Below are 22,829 nucleotides of genomic sequence, written 5' to 3'. Positions count from 1 at the left end.
TCTACCTTGAGGGACCTCCCTCTCACTGCACGTTTTACCGTCTTTTTTTACATGTGCTGCACTTAGCCTTTTGTAATGCAAACAGCGAAGCTTTCAGAGCACGTGCCTTCTAGCAAAGGCCGATGTGCAGAGAATATAAATTCTTAAAGTGTCGCAAAGTTTCTATCACCAATGTTTTGGATGGAATGAACGCCGCAAAGACTTAATGTACTTAAGGTTTGACACGTGTTCGCAGGGGTTCCACCACGCGGCCACGCTGTCACTGTCCTAGCAAAGCAGTATCCCCGACGAAATTACACACAAAGTAAAAGCACCAATAGCTAATAGTCTTGCAACTTCCAAGCGCTATTTAAAGGCTAGAAAGACTTCACGCCCCACAGGGTTGCACGTGCTGCAACACGTGGCGTGTGAGGACGCTGTGACTATTTCGTAAAAGCAAATGTACGAGAAACACAACTGCGTGCACAAAAAAAGCAAAAATAAAACCAAACCTTGCCACTTATTATTTAAAGTATAAAAAATCGTCAAATGAAAAAAAAAGCAGAAGCAAGCTCAAAGCATGCACAAAAAAACGCATTTTTTCGTCGCCGACACTGAGCCCTTGAAACACAGGTCTGTCCGCCACAACACCACCTGGAGGCTAGCGCCCCTCCGTGTAGTTGATTCAGTGAGCGCTTGCGGTTCCTTGTTGCGTCGCTTGCTGGCGCGCACACGCATTGCGTTTTTTCTTTTGGTTTGCGACTTTTTGGAAAAGAAATAAAAAACAATAATAGCTGGAATAAGTCATGGTCCTCTGTAAGTGTGGTGGTTCAAACGCAATACACCGCTTTAATTCCCGCAGTTCCTAAGCATGAACTTTGGCTGCGCTATACATGCTCTAATTTGAAGGTTGGCGGTGACCGCTACTCTGGCTGAACCAAGCTTCTTGCTGTGAGAAAGGCCCCTATCATGAAAGTGCATGTTAATTTTGGGGCGCACAAATTTCTTTAGGTTTAATGGTAGCTGCTTCATCGGCAAACCCACATAAATTTACCATTATTATATTTTGTTCTAGCTATGTCACCGGTAAAGGTTGTGAAACTCCAGCTTCATAATTCCTCGTCACTTGAAAAATTACTGACCTAATAATTATTATCGCACAAATGACATATATAGTGTGGATGAATCGCGCAAGTTCTGTAAGATAACGGCTTGTTGTCGTCAAAGGACGGCACAGCCTTGTGAACGTATTACAGACCAGTTCAATAATATTCCGGAATTGTTTGCAATAGCATTACATTTAGCGTATAATACTTAGGTAATACATTTCAATAGCTTTTTCAACTGAATAATTGGTAGCAGAATTATTGGTGTTTGAAAACTTATTTTACAGCTACGCTGCACTTTTTCGGTATGGCTGTTGTTAATGCATTTCAGATGCTGACTTGATGATGTGTAGGGTTTTATGGCGCAAGGGCCAGGTATGGCCAAAGAGCGCCATGACAAAGGTAATGTTAACGGTGCATTGTGAATGATGCAGGCAGTGAATTAGACAATGAATTTCTCATGGTATATGTGACATGGCTGTAAAAAGGCCTAAAATCGTTCGCTGTGGATGGCGTAAAATATATAGCTGCTAAAATAATGACTCTGACTAAGTAATGCTGTGGGCTATGGTAATGGGGTCTCGTTAAAAGTATGATGCAATAAAACATAGCACTGACACTTTAGATTCAAGGAAGCCTTTGAGTACAAGGCTTCCTTGTACTGTATACGTGAGCTAAAAAAGTTCTGGCCAAATGATTTCGAGAGTGTTTGTTTCAGCTAAAAACGCTAAAACTAGTTTCGGATTAAACGAAACTAGTTTAATTTTAGTGCAGCCTGTTTATGTAGCGAGTGATTTACTGTGTGTTATTCAGTAACTGCTTGCATTTGTACATCGCGAGTGACCTATGTTATGTATCGCTGTATATTTACTTGGATGTTTTTCACTTTGTATGCACCCTGCTAAGGTCCTGGTAACAGGACCACAGTATCAATAAATAAATAAATAAGTGGTTCATTGCCGAGATAAAAATTCGGGTGAAGAGGAATATTTTCGCGATATGCAGAAATGAAATACTTTTTCCTCTGTGTTTCTATTGCAGGGCATTGAATAAGAACGTGCAGGACTGTGAGGTTTTGGCCGCACTTACTACAAGTGGGAGGATACCCCCCAGTTAAGAGGTAAGAGTGAGTGCCGTAAGTGTGTCCTATTCTTAATCGGCAAAGGAGCACTTCGTTGTATCGTGACGTTCTCTCCGATACCCAATATCCTAATTTGGGCTTTATCAAGTGCAGTTTATTGATATCTCAGCATTCCACTGTTGCTGCCAATGGATTTTGAGCTTGTGACGCAAGTATGCTTTAAGATCTGTGGCTGGGATGGGTATGTTTATGTCCGCGTCACTAAAAGCTGCTGAAGTAGCTTTCTCGTCTGCAGCTTCGTTGCCCTTTATGCCACAGTGGTCAGGTACCCAGCATCGGATGATCATTTGTTTAGCACTATAAGCTGAGCATAGCAATGTGTACAGTTCATTAAAGACAGTGTATTTATGTTTACGTACATTCATAAGGGCTCGCACTACACTCAATGAGTCTGTGAACACTATAGCCCTAATAAGATTCGTTTGCCTGATGTGCTTCACTGCAGAGAGTATTGCATATGCTTCCGCTGTAAAGATACATGTATGTGGGTTCAATGTACCGGATATTAAGAATGCTGGTCCTAGTGCTGCGTAAGCAACACCAGAAGAAGACTTAGAGGCATCTGTGTAAAATTCAGCACAAGAATATTTCTCCTGAAGCTCGAGAAAATGTGAGCGTATGTGTGCCTCAGGTGCTAGTTTTGATATTTCTGCAAACGACACGTCACATTCGATAGTCTTCCACTCCCAAGGCGGTGGAAGCCGCGTAGTTGCCATTATGACATTCTATAAAATCGGCGCACCTGTTTCTTCGGACAGTGCTTCCAACCGAAGGGACAGAGGAGGTCTAGTGCCTGGGCGGTTACGGAAAAGCCTAGCCGTAGACAGGTCGTAAATAACTGAATGGCATGGATGACGAAAGTCTGATTTCACTTTGAGGGTGTATGGTAGACCTAAATATGTTCTTTGAAGATGTAGAGACCATTTGTTAGATTCGGCATATAGGCTTTCTACGGGGCTAGTCCTGAACGCACCAGTAGCAAGACGGATACCCAAGTGGTGGACGGAATCGAGCATCTTCAAAGCACTAGGCGTCGCAGAGTTATACACAATGGCTCCGTAGTCCAGGCGTGACCGCATAAGGCTTTTGTACAAGCTCAAGAGGCATCTTCTGTCACTTCCCCAAGATGTGCAGGACAAGAGCTTCAGTAGATTCATTTTCCTCAAGCATTTCATTTTGAAATATTTTAAGTGTGGGATGAAAGTTAGTTTGGAGTCTAAAATGAGGCCTAGAAATTAATGTTCACGACTAACATAGCCGTTCTCCATTAAGATCATTAACGGGCTCCGGTATTACCCCTATCTTATTGGAGAAAAAAATGCATGTACTTTTTTCAGGGTTTAGTTTAAAGCTGTTCTCGTCTGCCCACTTCGACAACTTATTCAGGTCAAGCTGCACTTGTCGCTCGCAGATCCTAAGATTACATGACTTGTAACCTATTTGGATATCATCCACGTATACGGAATAAAACATTGTACGTGGTATGATAGTATGGAGTGAATTCATTTTTACAAGGAATAAAGTACAGCTCAGAACTCCACCTTGTGGCACACCTGTTTCCTGAGTAAATAGACGAGATAGGACATTACCAATACGAACATGAAATGCGCGGTTGCACAGATAACTTTGAATCACCTTTAGCAAGTTGCCTCGGATGCCCATTCCAGCTAGATCACGAAGAATTCCGAAACGCCAAGTAGTATCGTATGCTTTCTCCATGTCTAAAAATGCTGTTAAGAAAAACTGTTTTTGCACAAAAGCATCCCGGATATTTGTCTCGATACGGACAAGTTGATCTGTTGTGGATCTATGTTCCCTGAAGCCACGCTGCAAGGGATCTAGTATCTTGTTACTTTCAAGTAAATGCACCAAGCGATGGTTGGTAATTTTCTCAAAAAACTTACATAGGCAGCTTGTTAGGGCTATAGGCCTATAGCTGCTGGCCAAAGACGGGTCCTTGCCCTCTTTCAAAATGGGGATTATGACTGCTTGCTTCCAGGCTGACGGGATGTAGCTGGCAGAGAATATGGCGTTAAAAAGGGAGAGGAGTGTTTTGTGTGCTTCGGGATGCAGGTGTTGAATCATCTCGTAAATTATTCGGTTGGTTCCAGGAGCTGATTTATTACAACTATTTAGTGCAGCCTGAAATTCAGCCATATTAAAAGGACGGTCCTAGGATTCATTGCTCTTTCCTTTTAGCTCCAGAGGCAGTCTCTCAGCTTGTTTCTGGTATCTAAGGAATGCATCGGAGTAATGCAATGGGCTAGAAATGTTTTCAAGATGTGCCCCAAGAGAGTCAGCTTGGTCCTGAAGAGTATTTCCTTGCGTGTTTACTAATGGTAGAGGATGAGTTTGCCGACCTTTGATTTTATTCACTCTGTTCCAGGCTTTTTGTTCGTCAGTATAAGAGTTGACGCTAGAAATATATCTTTGCCAGCTCTCCCTTTTGGCACGGTGCCGCGTTCTTCTACCCTCAGACTTTATTTTCTTGAAAATGATCAAACTCTCCGTAGTTCGAGAGTCTCGAAGGTTGTTCCAAGCCCTATTTTGATTTCTACGCGCTTTTTTGCAGTCATCTTTCCACCATGGAACACGGCGCTTACAGGACGATCCATTTGTTACGGGGATACATATTGACGCCGCATCAACTATGAACGCCGTGAAATATGTCACTACACCTTCGATAGAAAGATTACAGATGTCGTTCCAAGTCAAATGTGTCATCTCCCTGTATCGTGTCCAGTCGGCACAATCGACTTTCCACCGGGAGACATGTGGACAGCACTCATCTTTTGTTAGTTTTATGACAATGGGGAAATGATCGCTCCCGTAGGGATTCTTATTTACGTTCCACTCCAGATGCGGCAAGAGTAAACTCGATGCAATGCTTAAATCGATAGATGAGAATCTTTTGTTTGTGACACTGTAAAATGTAGGTTCTTTCCCATTAAGCAAGCAAGCATCTTTAGTGAGGAGGAAGTTTTCAACTAAGCGTCCTCTGGCATCACAACGACGGCTTCCCCCAAGGGTGTTGTGTGCATTAAAATTTCAAACGACAATGTATGGTTCGGGCAGTTCATAGATAAAGGTGTGAAATTCTGTTTTTGAAAGTTGGTAGTTCGGGGGTATGTATACAGAGGTAATTGTGATCAGTTTATTAAACAGTACAGCACGGACTGCAACTGCCTCTAGAGTTGTTTTAAGCTGTAGTTGCCGGCAAGCAACACCCTTACCTACAATAATTGCCACACCGCCAGACGAGGCAAGGACATCGTTGCGGTCTTTTCGATAAATGGTATACTGCCGGAGAAAGTTCGTGCGTGAAGGATTAAGATGTGTTTCTTGGACACACAGCACCTTTGGATTGTACTTATTTAAGAGTTCCTTAATGTCGTCTAGGTTGTGGAGTAAACCCCTGACATTCCATTGTATTATCTGTGTATCCATAATGCATGTGTCTTGTGCTGTGTGCCTAAGAAATAAAGCTTAGCTCACGAGGCCTTTCCAGGCCCCTTGATGCGAGCTCTCTCTTTCTTCCCGGCACGCTCGAGGGAGCTGCGCCGTTCCTTGGGCGTCTGAGACGCCGGATTTGTGCTCGTATCCATCACCTCCTCTGAGGCGGTGGATACTGCCCGCGTGGCGGGCACTTTCGCGGGAATGTTGGGCCGATCTGCTTGGGCAGTGGCCGTGGGTCCAACAGGCCCGAGGGTCTGCTGGTCCTCCTTTGAGGTGGCCGGTACAGCGCTAGCTGTTCCAGCCGGGGGGGGGGGGGGGGCTGATGGCGGGACCGCCGTCACACTCCGTGTGACTTGGGTGGCCGCCGAAAGATGTAGCGCTGCCTGCCGGCGCGCCCCATCGGTGTAGGATGGACTACATTGATTGATGGAGAAGCGTTTGCGCGCCTCTTGGAAGGAAAGGTTCATTTTAGAGCGCAGCTCTTTGGTGTCCGTTCCTGGGTTTCGCGTCATCGTCGGCGTTGTCGTCGGCGTTGTCGTCGGCCTCGTAACCAGCTCGCCGACGAATCTGCTCCGCCGCCGCGCATGCGCGCTGTCGGCTCTCCGGGCGAGGGAGGATGATGGAAGGGAGGAGGAGAGACTGTGGAGGAGGGCTGGCTACACAAATGGCTCTTTGGCGTCCGTTCCTGGGTTTCGCGTCGGCGTTGTCGTCGGCCTCGTAACCAGCTCCGCCCCCCTTTCATCCCCCCAGCGCTAGCAGCGACCGACTGATACCGCTTTCGTGAGTCCGCTACCGCACTCACGAAAGACGTCGTGCACTTCCTGCAACTCGCATTAACCGTCAATCGATCCACACCGATGTTAGTAGTGGGGGACTTTAATGTTGACATAAAGACAAACAGCAATTTCCTAACACTTATGCGGGAGAACATCCCGTTCCTCTCGCTCGTAACGCGTCCCACGGCTGTGACAACCTCGCGAGGCACTTGTATAGATCTCGTCTTTGAGAATCAAGCATTGGTGTACCAAGTCGAACATATATCAGTCTATTTCTCCGACCACAAAGCTTCCTTCATGACTGTCAAGAACTGTTAGTGGAGTCTTTGTTAAAGGAATACGTGTGAAAAATAAAAAAAAATTCTGTGATAGCGTATACATGTGTTGCTCGATTTCTTTGCCTCAATCTATCGAAAAGGTGAAACAGCTTATTTGCTGCGCTCAAATTTCGCATTAGGAAGTAACGTAATCGTCGGTAATTTTTTTTACTTTGATTTCGATTATTTGTTTTTCTTTTTTTCCATGATGGGCAAGAACGAGAGTGTGCGGGGTGATCCCCTTCACAGTTAGCGCAACGTGCGGCGGAAGTGCAAGTGTCGGACGAGTGCTCCTTTGATGCACATTTTGCACAAGTAGTGCGCCCTCGGCAACTTTGCGAACCATGCCCGAACCGCTGACACTTGAAGCATCGGCGTGGGTTAGGAATGTATGGTCTCACCCATAGTTTGCAGTATCCTGTTTCTATTGAATCTGGTAAGTTGCTAGTTCCAGAAGTGATGATTATATGCCTGGTTGGTATTTCTTTGTCATCTCGCCTTATTTTTATCCTTTGTACCTTGACGACGTTCTATTCTTGCCATCCTTCTAGTAATTCACTTTCGGTAAGTTCGATAAGGTCATCTTCTGAGATGACACCGCGCACTGTGTCCATCGACCTGTGTGGTCCTACAGAAACGGGAATGTCCCCAAACGCTACAAGTTTTGATAGTTTGTCATATTGTGGCTTGTCGCGAACTTCTAGTAGAAGATCGCCACTTCCCATCTTCGTAACTTTATAACCTGGGCCTATTGCTTCAGTGATAGATTTAGCTACAAGAAATGATGACATCATTCGGACTGTCTTGGTTTCGTGCTGACTGTGGGCAACGTGGTATTTAGGAAAGGACACTTTCGGTTGCATGAAAAAGTTGAACTGTTCATCGGTGCGCCCCCTCTTCAGAGAGCGATCAGGTAATAGGGGAAAAGCTTCAGCCATAAAAATTTGGAAAATTCGGCGGCGGTGGTGGCCACCCACCACCGAGCCCTACAAGGGCACGCTACAAGATTGGAAGCCTGCAGACGCCAGCCATGCATCGCCACTATAACCTAATATACGATACCCAAGGTTGGATAACTACACCAGGTTAACCCTCGCCACCTGGAAGTCTGGAAGTAATAAGAAGCGAAGAGAAGACAGGAAAGATTGAAATTGAGAGAGAAAGACGAAGATTGAAGAGAAGGACAGGAAAAGGTGACTGCCGATTTCCTCCAGGTGGGTCAGCCTGGAGGTGCCGTCTATGTGAAGCCGAGGCCGAAGAGGTGTGTTGCCTCCGCCGGGGGGCCTTAAAGGTCCAAACACCCAGCATCGGCTCAACCTCCAGGATCCCCCTTTCCCCAGACACGGCTAAGCTGTGCACGGCTACACGCGGAAGGGTCCAACCCTCGTGTGCTCGGGTACGTGGTGGCGCAACACACCAAACGCCTGCTCACGCAGACGCCCCTGCGGGGGCAGATGCTGACTTGAAAAGCTGCTAAGAATAAAATGCGAGACCAACATAACACGTAATTTGTGCCCAAATAATCAAGCTTCGCACTGCAAAGTTTCTATTTAGCAACGCATTTGTGGACTTGAATTGAGAGATACACACCTTCAGCTCATCATAATCTCTTACAGCATGCTCTCCCAAATTTTGTCTCTTGCATTCTCCATTGCAGTCGTCTGGGTTTTTGCCTTGCTCATGGAGGCCACGAAGAAGGACGCCCTGCCGCTTGCCTGGAAATTGATGGGTAAGTATTTATGATTATTTCTAATTCCATTGCGTTTTTGCAAGACGACTCAGCTACATTCTCGGTCGTTCGTTTGGCAGTAATTATTCAGATCTAACACGCATGTTGGAATATATCATCGTAGGTTTGTTCGTTATCGGGTAAACCTCAATTTAACCTGATTTTTACACTCCGGACATGTTTCAGTATAACCGGGTTAAACCCGATTTTCCCCCTAATTCCGAAATCCGCCTACCAACTTTGTCTCTCTCTCTTTTAACGCTACACGGAGTTCGCGGTGAGCACGGGCTAGCACAGACCCCGCGTCGGGACAACGAAGTTAGACGCTGTTTGCTGAAGTTAACTCTAGTTATTTATGGTACATTTCACAAGGTGCGTGCAGCACTATGGCCGCTACAAGGCCCTCAACCAACCTCCCAATGAGCGCGCCTTATTGGGAATTGTAAACTCGCCGTGAAATCCTGTGGAGGCCGGCTGAAGAAAAGGGGCAATAGGCGTTCTTTGCGCTTACACTCAAGTATTATCATCATCAGCCCATTTTATTTTCACTGCAGGACGAAAGCCCCTCCCTTCGATGTCCAATTATCTCTGTCCTGTGCCAACCGATCCAACTAGCGCCCACGAAATTCTCAATTTCATTGCCCCACCCTGTCTTCTGTCGTCCTCCACTGCGCTACACTTCTGTTGGTACCCTTTCTGTAACCCTAATGGTTCACCGGTTACCTAACCTGCGCATTACACGACCTGCTTGGTTCCATTTTTTCTCCTAATGTCAATTAGAATACCAGCTTTAACCGTTTGTTCTGTCATTCAAACGGCTCTCGTTCTGTCTCTTAACGCTATACCTAGCATTCGTCGTTCCATCGCTGTTTGCGGGGTGCTTAGGTTGCTTTCAAGCTTTTTGTGTCAGTCTCCATGTTTCTGCCCGATATTGACAGCACCAGTAAAATGCACTGATTGTGCACCTTCCTTTTCAGTGATAATGGTAATCTTCTAGTCAGGAGCTGACAATGTCTGTCGCATGCGCTCCAACCCATTATTCTTCTGTGAATTTCCTTCTCATGGTAAAGGTTCGCAGAGTTCGATTGATGGAGGTACACGTACTCCTTCGCAAATTCTTGTGGCTCACTTGCGATCCTTAACTCTTGTTGCCTTGGCTAGCGATTATATTTTTCTTCTGCATACTGATCTTCCACCCCACTTTTACACTATGTTAAGGTCCTCAGTCACTTTTTGTAACTCGTCTGCATTGCTGCTTAATAGAACAATGTCATCTGCAAACCGAAGGTTGCTGATACATTCGCTGTCGGCCCTTACTACTAAGCCTTCGCAGTTTAATAGCTTGAAAATATCTTCCAAATCATTGAAGAGATTCTGCTTCCTTGTCTGATGCCTATCTTTTGAGTTATCTTGCGTAGACGTAATGTGGCTGTGGAATCTCTGTAGATATTTGCCAAGATATTTATGTAATCGTTCTGTGCTCTTTGATTACATGATATCTCTATGACTGCTGGTATCGCTACTGAATCAAATGCCTTTTCCTAATCTATGAAAGCCAAATTGAGAGGGTGATTGTAATCTTCGTATTTCTTGATTACCTGAATAATGACATGGATGTGATCCATTGTAGAGTATCCTTTCCTAACGCCAGCCTGTTCCCTTGGTTGAATAAAATCCAGTGTTGCCCTTATTGTATTCCAAATTACCCTGGTAAATATTTTATAGAATACTGGAAGTAAGCCAATAAGCCTATAATTTTTCAATTATATTACGACTGCCTTTTTGTGGATTAGTACAATATTTGCATTCTCTGAGTTTTCTGGGACCAGACAGTTCCTATAAAGAGCCGCCAGTTTTTCAAGCATTACCTATCCTAAATCTTTAATTATTGGATTGTTATTTCATCTTTTTCTGCCGCTTTTCCCCGTTTCATGTTTTTCAAGGTCCTTCTGACCTCATTGCTATTCATAGGAGCAGTCTCTGCAAACTGTTGATCACTCGTTCGAATGTAGGTACCCTGGCTCCTCTGGGTACTGTACACGTCAGTATATGATTCTTCCGCTGCTTTTATTATACCTTCGAGATTGCTGATGATATTACCCTGCTTACCTTTAAGTGCATACATTTTGGTTTGCCCTATGCGAAGTTTCCTTCTCACTGATATTCACACGTGTACTTGTCTTTATCGGGCGGCAAGTATTGTCGCCTAACAAATGTTATCGCACAGCGCGGGACGCGCCTGCATGTGTCCGAAGTTTCTGGAAAGTTATCGATGCTTCTATCCGCTGTCTGTTGTCGCCGAACGTTGTGTTATCTGACTTCATCGCTTGACACGAATGGTGTAGAACATTTTAGAAGGCATGCGGGTCCCAACGTTTAATCTGGAACATTCGATGATTGCTGTATAAAAGCCGACGCGCTTGACCCGCTGATCAGATTTACGACGATCGCCGACTGTGTTCGCCGCTCTCGTTGTGCTTTGAGTGTAGCGTGTTTTGTGGGCACAGGTTCGCCCAATAAAAGCTAGTTTTTGCCTTTCACAGTCTTGCTACTGTGTTCTTTGACGTCACGACCACGTGACATCTGGTGGAGGTGCTTGTGCGTTCATGTACCGAACGCCCCCGCAAAGCCGCGATCCAAGTCCGAAGCCCGAGGACAAAACCAACGTCGCCCAAGACCAGCGAGCTAGCCGCCGGCTGCAAGGACTGCCCCCAGAGCACGGACTCGTACCTGAGACGAGCAGGAAGATTGCCACCAAGTCCTCCCCAATGGCAGCCCCAGCATCCCCCGTCGTGCTGCAGCAGCCCAGGGAGCCCCCCACGTTCCGCGGTTCAACATTCGAGGACCCGGAAACCTGGCTCGAGACGTACGAGAGGGTCGCTGCATTTAACAGCTGGAACAGCGACGACAAACTGCGACATGTCTTCTTCGCATTGGAAGACGCTGCCAGGACGTGGTTCGAGAACAGAGAAACCACGTTAACGACCTGGGACCTTTTCCGAAGCGCCTTCCTGAAGACATTCACAAGCGTCGTACGCCGAGAACGAGCCCAAGCACTACTGGAAACCCGAGTGCAGCTGCCCAACGAGACCACGGCGATTTTTACAGAAGAAATGAGCCGCCTATTCCGCCACGCCGACGCGGAAATGACCGAGGAAAAGAAAGTCCGGCTACTAATGCGTGGTGTTAAGGAGGAACTTTTCGCCGGTATGGTACGAAACCCACCGAAGACTGTCGACGAGTTTCTTCGCGAGGCCACTAGCATCGAGAAGACACTCGAGATGCGAAACCGGCAATTCGACCGCCGCACCAACGCTACAAACTATGCCGGAGTTCAATCACTGGCCTCCGAAGACCTGCGCGAGGCTATCAGGGCAGTCGTACGAGAGGAGCTTCAGAAGATCTTCCCGTCGTCGCAGCCTCAAGTGGCCTCGATCGCTGACATCGTCAAAGATGAGGTTCAGAGGTCGCTTGGAGTTCCGGAGGTGCAACCTCAATTACCGCAACCCCAACCCGAAGCGATGACCTACGCCGCCGTCGTACGCCGTCAAGGCCCACCTAAGCGACCGCGCCAGGGCCCTGTAAAGCCGCAATTCCGTCGACCACCGCCGCCGCCGCCGACAGCGCGCCCACCCATCGCCCAGCGGAGCTACCCGAGGAAGACCGACGTTTGGCGCGCTCCTGACCACCGCCCGCTCTGCTATCACTGCGGAGAAGCCGGCCATGTGTACCGCCGATGCCCATACCGCGACATGGGACTGAGAGGGTTCGCCGTCAACGCGCCGCGTCCACAGCTTGGGGAGCGCCCACGTGACATTGCCGATTACCTAGCCGCCACTCAGTGGAACTCTCGACGACCGTCCCGTTCGCCGTCACCAGGCCGCTACCTTTCGCCGCAGCGCCGTCCATACACTGGCCCAGCCCGGGGCCGCTCTGCGAGCCCATACCCGGAAAACTAAAAGCAGCAACCGATGGAGGTGCGGTTGCTGTTCGTCGAACTGACGAAGATCCTCCGCCGCCGACGAAGACGACGAAGAGACCATCTCGACGACATAATGACACGCCGCCGTCCCGACGAAGTCTGGAAGCCAAAACTACACCGACGAAAAACGACTTGACGACGCGACGTTCCAACCTCAGTTCAACACGACGCAGCCGTGATCCGACGCCAAGACCCAACTGCAACGCCAGACAAAGAACCACCGACCTCGACGTGGTTCTCGACGGCCACGCAGTTACTGCCTTAGTGGACACCGGTGCTGATTACTCCGTCATGAGTGGACACATCGCCGCCCAGTTGAAGAAGGTTAAGACTGCATGGGAAGGCCCTCAAATTCGCACCGCTGGAGGACACCTGATTACGCCGACTGGAATGTGCACGGCAAGGATAACCATTCATGACCGAACTTACCCTGCCACCTTCGTTATCCTTCAACAGTGTTCTCGAGACGTCATTCTCGGCATGGACTTCCTCAACCAACACGGCGCAGTCATCGACCTGAAGTCGAAGTCAATAACGCTGTCGGATGATAAAGCGATACCGCCGGAGAGCCCTCGTAGTCACCACGCCTTGAGTGTGCTCGAAGACCAAGTGAGCATCCCGCCCCGCTCCAGCATTGTTATTTCGGTCGGCACCGAAATACCCGCTGACGTAGAAGGTGTCATCGAAGGCGACCAAAGTCTACTGCTAGACCGGGAAATTTGCGTCGCAAGAGGGATCGCTCGACTGCATGGAGGGAAAACTGAAGTGTTGCTGACAAACTTCAGCCAGGAGTTCAAGCACATCAACAAGGGCACGACGATCGCGTACATCGAGGAAATTATGGAAACCGGTATTGCGTTTGTCCTCTCGGATTCCGCCGCATCTACCCCGACGACCATGGTTCCCGAACCAGACTACGACATTAATCCAAGTCTCCCAGTGATTAAGCAACAGCAGCTCAGAAGTCTGCTCCGACGATACAAAGGCTGCTTTTCGACGACATCGAGGATTCGACAAACACCAGTCGCCAAGCATCGCATAATCACCGAGGAGTACGCTCGACCACTCCGCCAAAGCCCTTACCGAGTTTCGCTGCGAGAACGCGAAGCTATAAGAGAACAAGTCGACGAAATGCTGCGCGACGACATCATCCAGCCGTCGAAAAGCCCGTGGGCATCCCCTGTTGTCCTGGTGAAGAAAAAGGACGGAACCCTACGTTCCTGCGTCGATTATCGTCGTCTGAACAAGATCACGAAGAAGGACGTATACCCCCTTCCACGGATAGACGACGCATTGGATCGGCTCTGCAACGCTAAGTACTTCTCGTCGATGGATCTCAAGTCTGGCTACTGGCAAATAGAAGTCGACGAGAGAGATCGCGAAAAGACCGCCTTCATCACGCCAGACGGCCTCTACGAGTTCAAGGTCATGCCATTCGGACTCTGCTCGGCGCCTGCAACTTTCCAGCGCGTCATGGACACGGTGTTAGCAGGATTGAAGTGGCAGACCTGCCTTGTTTACTTGGATGACGTCGTCGTCTTCGCCGAAAATTTCGACGATCACCTTAGGCGGCTTACGACAGTGCTAGAGGCCATCAAGTCATCAGGGCTCACTCTGAAGCCAGAAAAATGCCGCTTCGCTTACGACGAGCTTCTGTTCCTAGGTCACGTCATCAGTAAATCCGGAGTACGCCCCGACCCCCAGAAAACAGCTGCCATCGCAAAGTTCCCGCAGTCCACCGACAAGAAGGCAGTGCGTAGATTCCTTGGCATGTGTGCCTACTACAGGTGCTTTGTCAAGGACTTTTCACGCATCGCCGAGCCGTTGACACGTCTAACTAAATATGATGTTGAGTTCAAGTGGGAAACGCCGCAGGCCGATGCATTTGAAGAACTCAAACGACGCATGCAGTCGCCGCCTGTACTTGCGCACTTCGACGAGTACGCCGATACAGAAATCCATACTGACGCCAGTAGCCTAGGCCTCGGTGCCGTTCTAGTCCAGAGGAAAAACGGAGTTGAACAGGTGATATCTTACGCTAGCCGGTCGCTGTCAAAAGCGGAAGGCAACTATTCTACAACCGAAAAGGAATGCCTCGCCATCGTTTGGGCTACAGCTAAATTTCGCCCTTATCTTTATGGCAGGCCATTCAAAGTCGTCAGTGACCATCACGCGTTGTGTTGGCTAGCGAGTATAAAGGATCCTTCAGGACGACTGGCGCGGTGGAGCCTCAGACTACAAGAATACGACATCACTGTAACCTACAAGTCCGGACGAAAACACTCCGATGCCGATTGCCTATCACGCGCCCCCATTGACCCGCCGCCGCAAGATGACGAAGATCACGACAACTTCCTTGGCATGATAAGCGCGGAAGACTTCGCTGAACAGCAACGGGCAGACTTGGAGCTAAAAGGCCTGGTGGAATATTTGGAAGGGCACACCGACGTTGTCCCCAGGGCATTTAAGCGCGGATTATCTTCCTTCACGCTTCAAAACAATCTCCTCGTGAAGAAGAACTTTTCACCAGTCCGCGCCAACTACCTTCTTGTTGTCCCGTCAGGACTTCGTCCAGAAGTATTGCACGCCCTACATGACGATCCGACCGCTGGACACCTCGGTTTTTCCCGGACACTATCGAGGATACAAGAAAAGTATTATTGGCCGCGCCTGACCGCCGACGTCGCCCGTTATGTCAGAACATGCCGAGACTGTCAGCGACGCAAGACACCGCCGACAAGGCCAGCCGGATTACTACAGCCAATCGAGCCTCCTTGCCGACCATTCCAGCAGATCGGGATGGACTTGCTGGGACCCTTTCCGGCGTCAACAACCGGAAATAAGTGGATCGTCGTGGCGACAGACTACCTTACCCGCTTCGCTGAAACTAAAGCACTGCCGAAAGGTAGCGCAGCCGAAGTGGCGAAATTCTTTGTCGAAAACATCCTGCTTCGACACGGCGCCCCAGAAGTCCTCATCACCGACAGAGGAACGGCCTTTACAGCAGAGCTCACCCAAGCCATTCTGAAATACAGTCAGACAAGACACAGGAGGACCACGGCCTACCACCCGCAGACGAATGGTCTTACGGAGCGGCTGAATAAGATCCTGGCCGACATGCTAGCGATGTACGTCGACGTCGAACACAAGACCTGGGATGCCGTCCTGCCGTACGTAACATTCGCTTACAACACGGCGGTGCAAGAAACAACACAGATCATGCCGTTTAAGCTGGTTTACGGCAGGAACCCGACGACGACGCTCGACGCCATGCTGCCCCACGTCACTGACGAAGAGAATGTTGACGTCGCTAGCTATCTCCAGCGCGCCGAAGAAGCCCGACAGCTCGCCCGCCTACGGATCAAGAACCAACAGAGGACCGACAGCCGACACTACAACCTCCGACGACGCTTTGTTGAGTACCAGCCCGGCGACCGTGTTTGGGTTTGGACACCGATACGCCGACGAAGACTCAGTGAGAAACTACTCCGACGCTATTTCGGACCCTACAAGGTCATCCGACGTATTGGCGCTCTGGACTATGAGGTCGTGCCAGACGGCATTTCGCATTCACAGCGACGTCGCGCACGACCTGAAGTGGTCCACGTGGTGCGTCTTAAACCATTTTACGGACGCTAACGAACTTTCCTTATTTTTTTTTCTTTGCTATGAGTGCTTACTTATTACTTTCGTTTGTTTGCAGCATCGGGTCGATGCTTTTTAAGAGGGGGGTATTGACACGTGTACTTGTCTTTATCGGGCGGCAAGTATTGTCGCCTAACAAATGTTATCGCACAGCGCGGGACGCGCCTGCATGTGTCCGAAGTTTCTGGAAAGTTATCGATGCTTCTATCCGCTGTCTGTTGTCGCCGAACGTTGTGTTATCTGATTTCATCGCTTGACACGAATGGTGTAGAACATTTTAGAAGGCATGCGGGTCCCAACGTTTAATCTGGAACATTCGATGATTGCTGTATAAAAGCCGACGCGCTTGACCCGCTGATCAGATTTACGACGATCGCCGACTGTGTTCGCCGCTCTCGTTGTGCTTTGAGTGTAGCGTGTTTTGTGGGCACAGGTTCGCCCAATAAAAGCTAGTTTTTGCCTTTCACAGTCTTGCTACTGTGTTCTTTGACGTCAAGACCACGTGACAATATCACGCTGCGTCTAGTTTTACCGGCTTCTTCAGTTTTTGTCACGTTGTAATTTCGAATATCCCTTATTTTCTCATTGTTGGTTAGTTTTCACAGTTCCCCGTATTCTATCTCATACCTTGAGTTCGACACATTCATTCATTGTCGTTTCTTTATTAGATACTTCGATACTTGGGTGAGCTTGCCTGCCGGTTGCCTTGGTACCTTACCTCACACTTCAATTACTGCCTCCGAAGCCAGACTAGCTATGGCTTCATTCGTTACCTTCATGCCTGAGAGCGGCGGCACGTCTCTGCGTGAAGTCATCCGAGAGATTGTGCGAGAGGAGAACCGGCAGCTCGGTATTTCTCCCATGGCACCAGCGGTGGCTTCCGTCACTGATATCGTTCGGGAGGAAGTTCGACAGGCCTTTTCTTCGCCCGAATGGCAGGTGGTGCCGCGACGATTGACCTACGTGGAAGCTGTCGGTCGTCCACCTCCCGCCACTTCGATGCTGCTGACACTATCGACCAGTACTACGCAGCCATCCCCGCCCGCCCCCCCCCCCCCCCCGCCATATTTTCGACAGGCACAGCCGCCGCCAGCTACGCCTGTCGCCGCCAGCCGATCACTGCGCCTCGGTCTTAAGAGGAAGCTTTAGCTCGGGTGCTCCTATCTAAATACATGTAAAAGGAGAATTCGTTTTTCTAGGCAACTACTGCACCAAATTTGACGAGGTGTGCTGCATTTAAAAGAAACACTTAAAATCGAGTGACTGTTGGTTTCGAATTTTCGATTTAGGTTGTCAATTTTTTATAAAAATTTGGGAAAAATCGCGAATTTTCAGAAAACGAAACTATCAAATTTACAACTCCGTAACTCAGCAAGAAAAAATGATATCGCAATTCTGTGAATTGTACCTGATAGCACATTTAAAGCGGACAAAATTGATATGTTACACATGAACATCAAAAAATGGGGAAATGGGGAATTGTGTAATTACAACTTTTGCAGAACCCTCGTAAACAACGTAACAAATTCACGTGAGATGTAAATTGACATAACAAGTTTGTCCGCTTTGAATGATCTAATGGATGCCGTTTACGGAATCGCGATATCTGTTTTTGATACAGAGCTATTAGTTTGCAAACTTCGTGCTTCTATTTTTTTCAAACGTCTGAATTTTTGAAAATCCTTTTAACAAAATTCAAGCCCTAAATCAAAATTCCACTTCCAGCAGTCACTAGAATTTAACTTTTTCTCTCAAATGCAACAAATTTCATTAAAATCGGTCCAGGGGTTATCTCAGAAAAACGTTTTTGTGTTTTTACATGTATTTGAATAGGCCGCGTCGGAGTTGGGCCCGAGCTAAAGCTTCCTCTTAAGGCGAATTCTCTGCCCGCTACCCGTTTCAAAAGACCGATTTGTGGCGCACCGCTGACCACCGGCCGCTATGTTTTCATTGCGGCGAAACAGGACATGATTACCGCGCGTGCCACTACCGCGCAGCTGGGTATCCAAGGTTTCCCAACTGCAATTACCCTGTGTTTGATGCTACACTTACCTGCGACGAAAATTCTGCAAACTTTCGGCCGGAAGATTCAGCGACGCCTCGATCGAACGGAGTGTGCCTGCCCCTGGCCTCTCAAACAAAGCCAAGCTACCTGGATAGCGCTCATGCTTAATTACTTTCCTCTGATAATATAAAAGTAAAGCTAAATAAAGGACAAAAGTTCGCTGTTACAAGCTAAAATATTACGTTTGGCTGAGTGCTGATGTCAGGATCACCCATAAAGTTTGACAGAACCGTGCACAATTCATTCTAACAATAGTGGCACAGACACCTGAGTATGTAGAAAAGAGTTCTTTCACATTCGCATTGCCATTCCACGTCACGGAAATAAGGGAACTGAATTGGATAGTGAATCCATGGAACTTCTGTTTGAGCTGAACAGCGCACATATAACGTTTTATTCTTGGGTTGTGGTCGATTATAAGCACTTCGCTTAGGTAAGAATGGGAGTAGGTAGGCGGGAAAGGCACGTTCCTGTCCCGCGTCATTTTCAGTATCGCACCTCTGCCATCGAGCACAGCAGCCATGTGCTCTAGCCATCAGATTACGGGGGCGCGATCGGAGATGGTTGTTCGGCGCGTTCGTTCGGTTACCGGCGCGCGCGATTGGCCTACTCCGCGCCGACGTCGCCAGCCGCGGGGCGCGGCCACGTTTTTGGTGACGTCAAAATGACGACACGCTCCTGTCAATCATCGTACCACCGAGCATTTCGTCTCATAGGCGCCGAACCCGACGGGAGCTGGGAAGTTTGGAGCGATCATGCGGCTTCTCATGGCGCGTCTGGCGGATTGAATTGGATCCAACAGGCGGCCTTTTGGGCCGAGGAATGGCACGTTTGAATCCAATCCATAGTTTAATTCCAGAAAATGGTGCTTCCGTAGGGAACTTAGGTTGTTTCGCTGGTGTTTCTAGAGGAAGGAGGAGAGTGGGTGGTGGTGCGAAACGCGTTTGAAGAAATGGCAGAAAGTGAATTCCAGCATCGTTTTTGTTTCTCGAAACAAATAATTCGTTGGTTGTACAGAGAAATCGACTCCATCATGGGTGCCAGTGAGCCACTGGAATGTTGTCGCTGCCTCTTGAAAAGTGCGCCACTCTTCCTGTCGTTTTTTTTCTTTCCTCTTCCCGCTGTGCGCGACACTACCTAGGGACGACGCAAAGAAACTAATAGCTATAAATTGCAGTAATCACACGTACTACTATTTGAAAACGTGTTTGGGCTTGAGAAGAAAAAATACATTTTTTTAGATAAAGATTTCATTCATTTGGAAGACGAGATACATTTCGTTTTGTAGTATACTGTCTGCAAGCAGACGACAAACGATGGAAGTAAACTTCCGGGGACGTCACCGCTCCCTGATTGGCTGCTCTCTCTGCACCGCTGTCACAAATTTTGCATACTGGAACTTTGTGACGTTGCAGCAACCGAACAGAACGCGTATCGAACGAAATATCTCCGATCGCGACCCTGCTTTTTTATTTAGACCGCCATCGCAAGCCTACTTTATCGCTGAAAAGCCATCAAGAGCTTTGAAACGTACGGTGCGTGCGTGAGGTGCCAGTTTCTTGACCGCTTGCGTGTTGAAAGCTGGGGTGTTGGGGCGCTGTGAGATTGCACTATCTCCGGGATTGTCCCACATTCATGAACAATTTCATTTTGTAGCAGCTCACGCTTCGCACAAACTGCGACGTTGTACCGAGTTCAACATCACTCCAGGTTGAACAGATTTTAGCGTTTTATTGCCCGAGAACAAATGACTTCATCGTTTTGACATAAACTGCCTAATAAAAGCAAATACACGCTGTATGTGATTGTAAAACGCTAAGACTCGGTGGAGATTAAGTCACAATAAGCGCTTTTCTTGGCAAATTCCATTGAGTAGCTCTGCAGAACTCAATAATTGGTGGGTGTAAATCCGGGTCAAGAGGCTGCAGAAATCATGTACACCCTACGTTCCTCTTCAACGTCACCGTCTGGCTCCCTTCGTCACACACTCAACTACTCGATTTACGCAAACGCGTAACGTTTCGCCGAACACAAAGTAAGGCCAGGAGGCCAGGTACAGGACACCCAGTATTACTAGGGGCGGCCTTTACCTGGCCACAGGCTGAAACGGAATGGCAAAACATTAGCACAAGTGACTGATAACCGGAGCAGGCAAATTGAGGTACGCGGCGCCCTTGTTTCAGCGCACACTGGTATCTTAACTGCCACGTGATTCATGTTTCAAGAAGCGGGTCCCTGGCACTCTCGTTTACGACGGAATCGGGAACAGCGTCGTGTCCCACAATTTACCTTCTCGGATCATCGGTCAGTTGTGCTGATCTTTTTTCAACTGCAGCTGTAGATCCGAAATGCTTCGCGTCCCCTGGCTTCACGGTGTACGTTGTATTTCCACAGTTTTGCGCAACTAAATCAGGCTGTGCAAATTTGCAGGCTACCCTGGATCCATCCTTGACATTACCACTCGTCCGAAGCTAAGCGGAATTCTTGAAAGGAAAAATTATCCTCCACCCTCGTATAGCACAAATGTACGAAGAGACCCCACGCGAATTTCTGAGAATGAAAGCTTTACAGTAAAAGAAAAATTCGTTTTTTTTAGCAATCCGCATGAGCCCGAATTTTTAGATCCAAAAGCATTTATGTGCTTACCGAACGAGAGGACCGTCTGCCCGTCCCTTGAGATACCCGTTTTCAAGGTAGCGCCCGCAGCAGCGGGCAAATTGGCCTTCGTGCTGTCTCGCGCTTCAAAGTCAAAGAAGCGGCGACAACACAAAGCCGCACGGAGCTCTCAGCAAACGCCGCACTTGGCCACTTTCGCAGATCGCTTTCAAGATATTGGTCCACGTGTCTCTATTGAACAATAAGTACGCAGCGATAACACAGCACGAGAAGCTATTACAAGTCGGCGCCATTTGTCGGCATCGCAGATTAGTTTTAAGGCATGGTCCGCGCGGCGCTGCCGTCAGCCGGGTACGTTCGGTTTCCGTTCTTAACGGTTCGACGCGGATGGATAAGGCGATAAAGAGCGATAAAGATTATAGTGATCGGAACATAAGTTCGTGTCACGTCGCCGCCTGCATTACTTTGCCTGCGTCGTGAATGCTACTTGTGGCGACGCCCGCACTAGTTCGCGTCGCCGTAGTGCCGTCTTTTGCACTTGCCGGATCAAGTTTCGTAACAACGATAACGACACTGGGCTGCATGGAGATGAGCAAGTGGCGCAGTGCTTATGCATACTTTGATAATTCCCAGGGGCGTTTCTGCTCGACTTTTCTTTTTTCGAGGCGTATGCATATGTTCTCTTTCCTGAATCGTTCACCACTTTCGGTATTAACTGATTTTTATTAGCGAAATGTTGTTCGAGAAATTTGAAAGGTAAATGAGGAGAGCTTACTTTAATTTCGCGTCTGCATAAACAAGGGTGATTGATCTTTTGAAGAGCTTCCGCATTAAGTGAGATATTGCATTAAGGGAGATTGAGCACCAATACCACTACAATTATCGAAGATAGAACCATGCAGACTCGCCGTCATGAACATTTCTAATAGCAGCAAGCTAGTATGAAGCACTTGATCCGTGCATGCATTATATATTTTGTTGTATCAGATGCAGCAGCGACGTCTTATGTCGAGTAGCTTAGCGCAGAGCCATTTCGCTATCAAAGCGCGACAAGAAGCGAGGAAACAAACATCACGCATTCCAAGATCAACGAAGCGCCGAATTAGGCATAAATTTTCGAGGACTAAAGCAATGAACAACTTTCAAAACATGTTTGTCCTCTTCGTCTACACTCCGTTGTGGTTTCAGGCTTTTATGGCCGGAACATTGAGGATCACTTCATACAGCAGCAGTGCTGTCAGTGTTTCGTCTTTCTTCCTGCGCGTTCAGATCACGGAAGCCTGCAGCTTCATCACTAGCCTCACAGTCGGGAATTGGCACCTCTGCTTTCAGAGCATACAGACAAGACCGACAACGGAAGCAGCGGTTCCACACTACAGGCCTACTGCAGCAGCAGCGGTGGTGGCGGTGATAACACACAGGCCAGCACAAGCCTCGCAGGCATGGAGGAAGCAGCGGGCGTATTTCGAAACGAAGCTAGGTGAGACAAACTTTCGCAACACTTCCTTCAACTCACTGACGCGACAGTGAATTGTCTGTATGGCTAAGTTGCGCTTGCACTGACGAACCTCTGCGAGGGATGGATGTTCTGACCATTCAAATGCCAAATGTCAGCTGCGGTTCACACTATATGGCACTGGCGTAAACTGGAAGCTTTAGCTCAGGATCTACTACGTAGGTACATGGGACAAGAGAAACCAGTTTTCTCGGCAATGCCCTGCACCAACATTGGTGAAGTTTGCTGCATTTAAAGAATATGCTGCTTCTGTAATTGGAGCCATTGCAGTTTTGACTGATGTCATATACTCAAGAATAAAGTGAGAAACTCAAGGATCACAATTAAATATTTTAACTCAGCAATAAAAGTAAAGCAACTATGTTATCAGTTGCACCAAATAAGACATGTAAAGTGCACAAAATATGAGAATAACACAGCCCTCTGATATATGCTATTTCATGAGTAGGTACTTTGGAAATTCTTGGGTCGCGTTGTAGCCATTTCACGGAAACTGCAAAT

At 48.0% G+C, this 22,829-nt stretch overlaps 1 protein-coding gene across 3 annotated transcripts in view; it reads left to right on the top strand.

The window, feature by feature from the left end:
• Window positions 1-22,829, top strand: part of LOC135913566 (zinc finger protein 26-like) — a 209,300-nt gene that overhangs the window by 11,434 nt on the left and 175,037 nt on the right. For all 3 annotated transcript variants that reach the window (XM_070525221.1, XM_070525222.1, XM_070525223.1), the window contains exons 3-5: window positions 2,127-2,205; window positions 8,433-8,504; window positions 22,145-22,292. In XM_070525221.1, the coding sequence (XP_070381322.1) occupies window positions 8,456-8,504; window positions 22,145-22,292 (197 nt within the window). In that variant the 5' untranslated portion in view covers window positions 2,127-2,205; window positions 8,433-8,455. The remainder of the gene's footprint in view (window positions 1-2,126; window positions 2,206-8,432; window positions 8,505-22,144; window positions 22,293-22,829) is intronic.

This window comes from Dermacentor albipictus, chromosome 9 (assembly GCF_038994185.2).
Source record: "Dermacentor albipictus isolate Rhodes 1998 colony chromosome 9, USDA_Dalb.pri_finalv2, whole genome shotgun sequence".
NCBI lineage: Eukaryota > Metazoa > Arthropoda > Arachnida > Ixodida > Ixodidae > Dermacentor > Dermacentor albipictus.
This window is presented reverse-complemented; position numbering and strand designations above follow the sequence as displayed.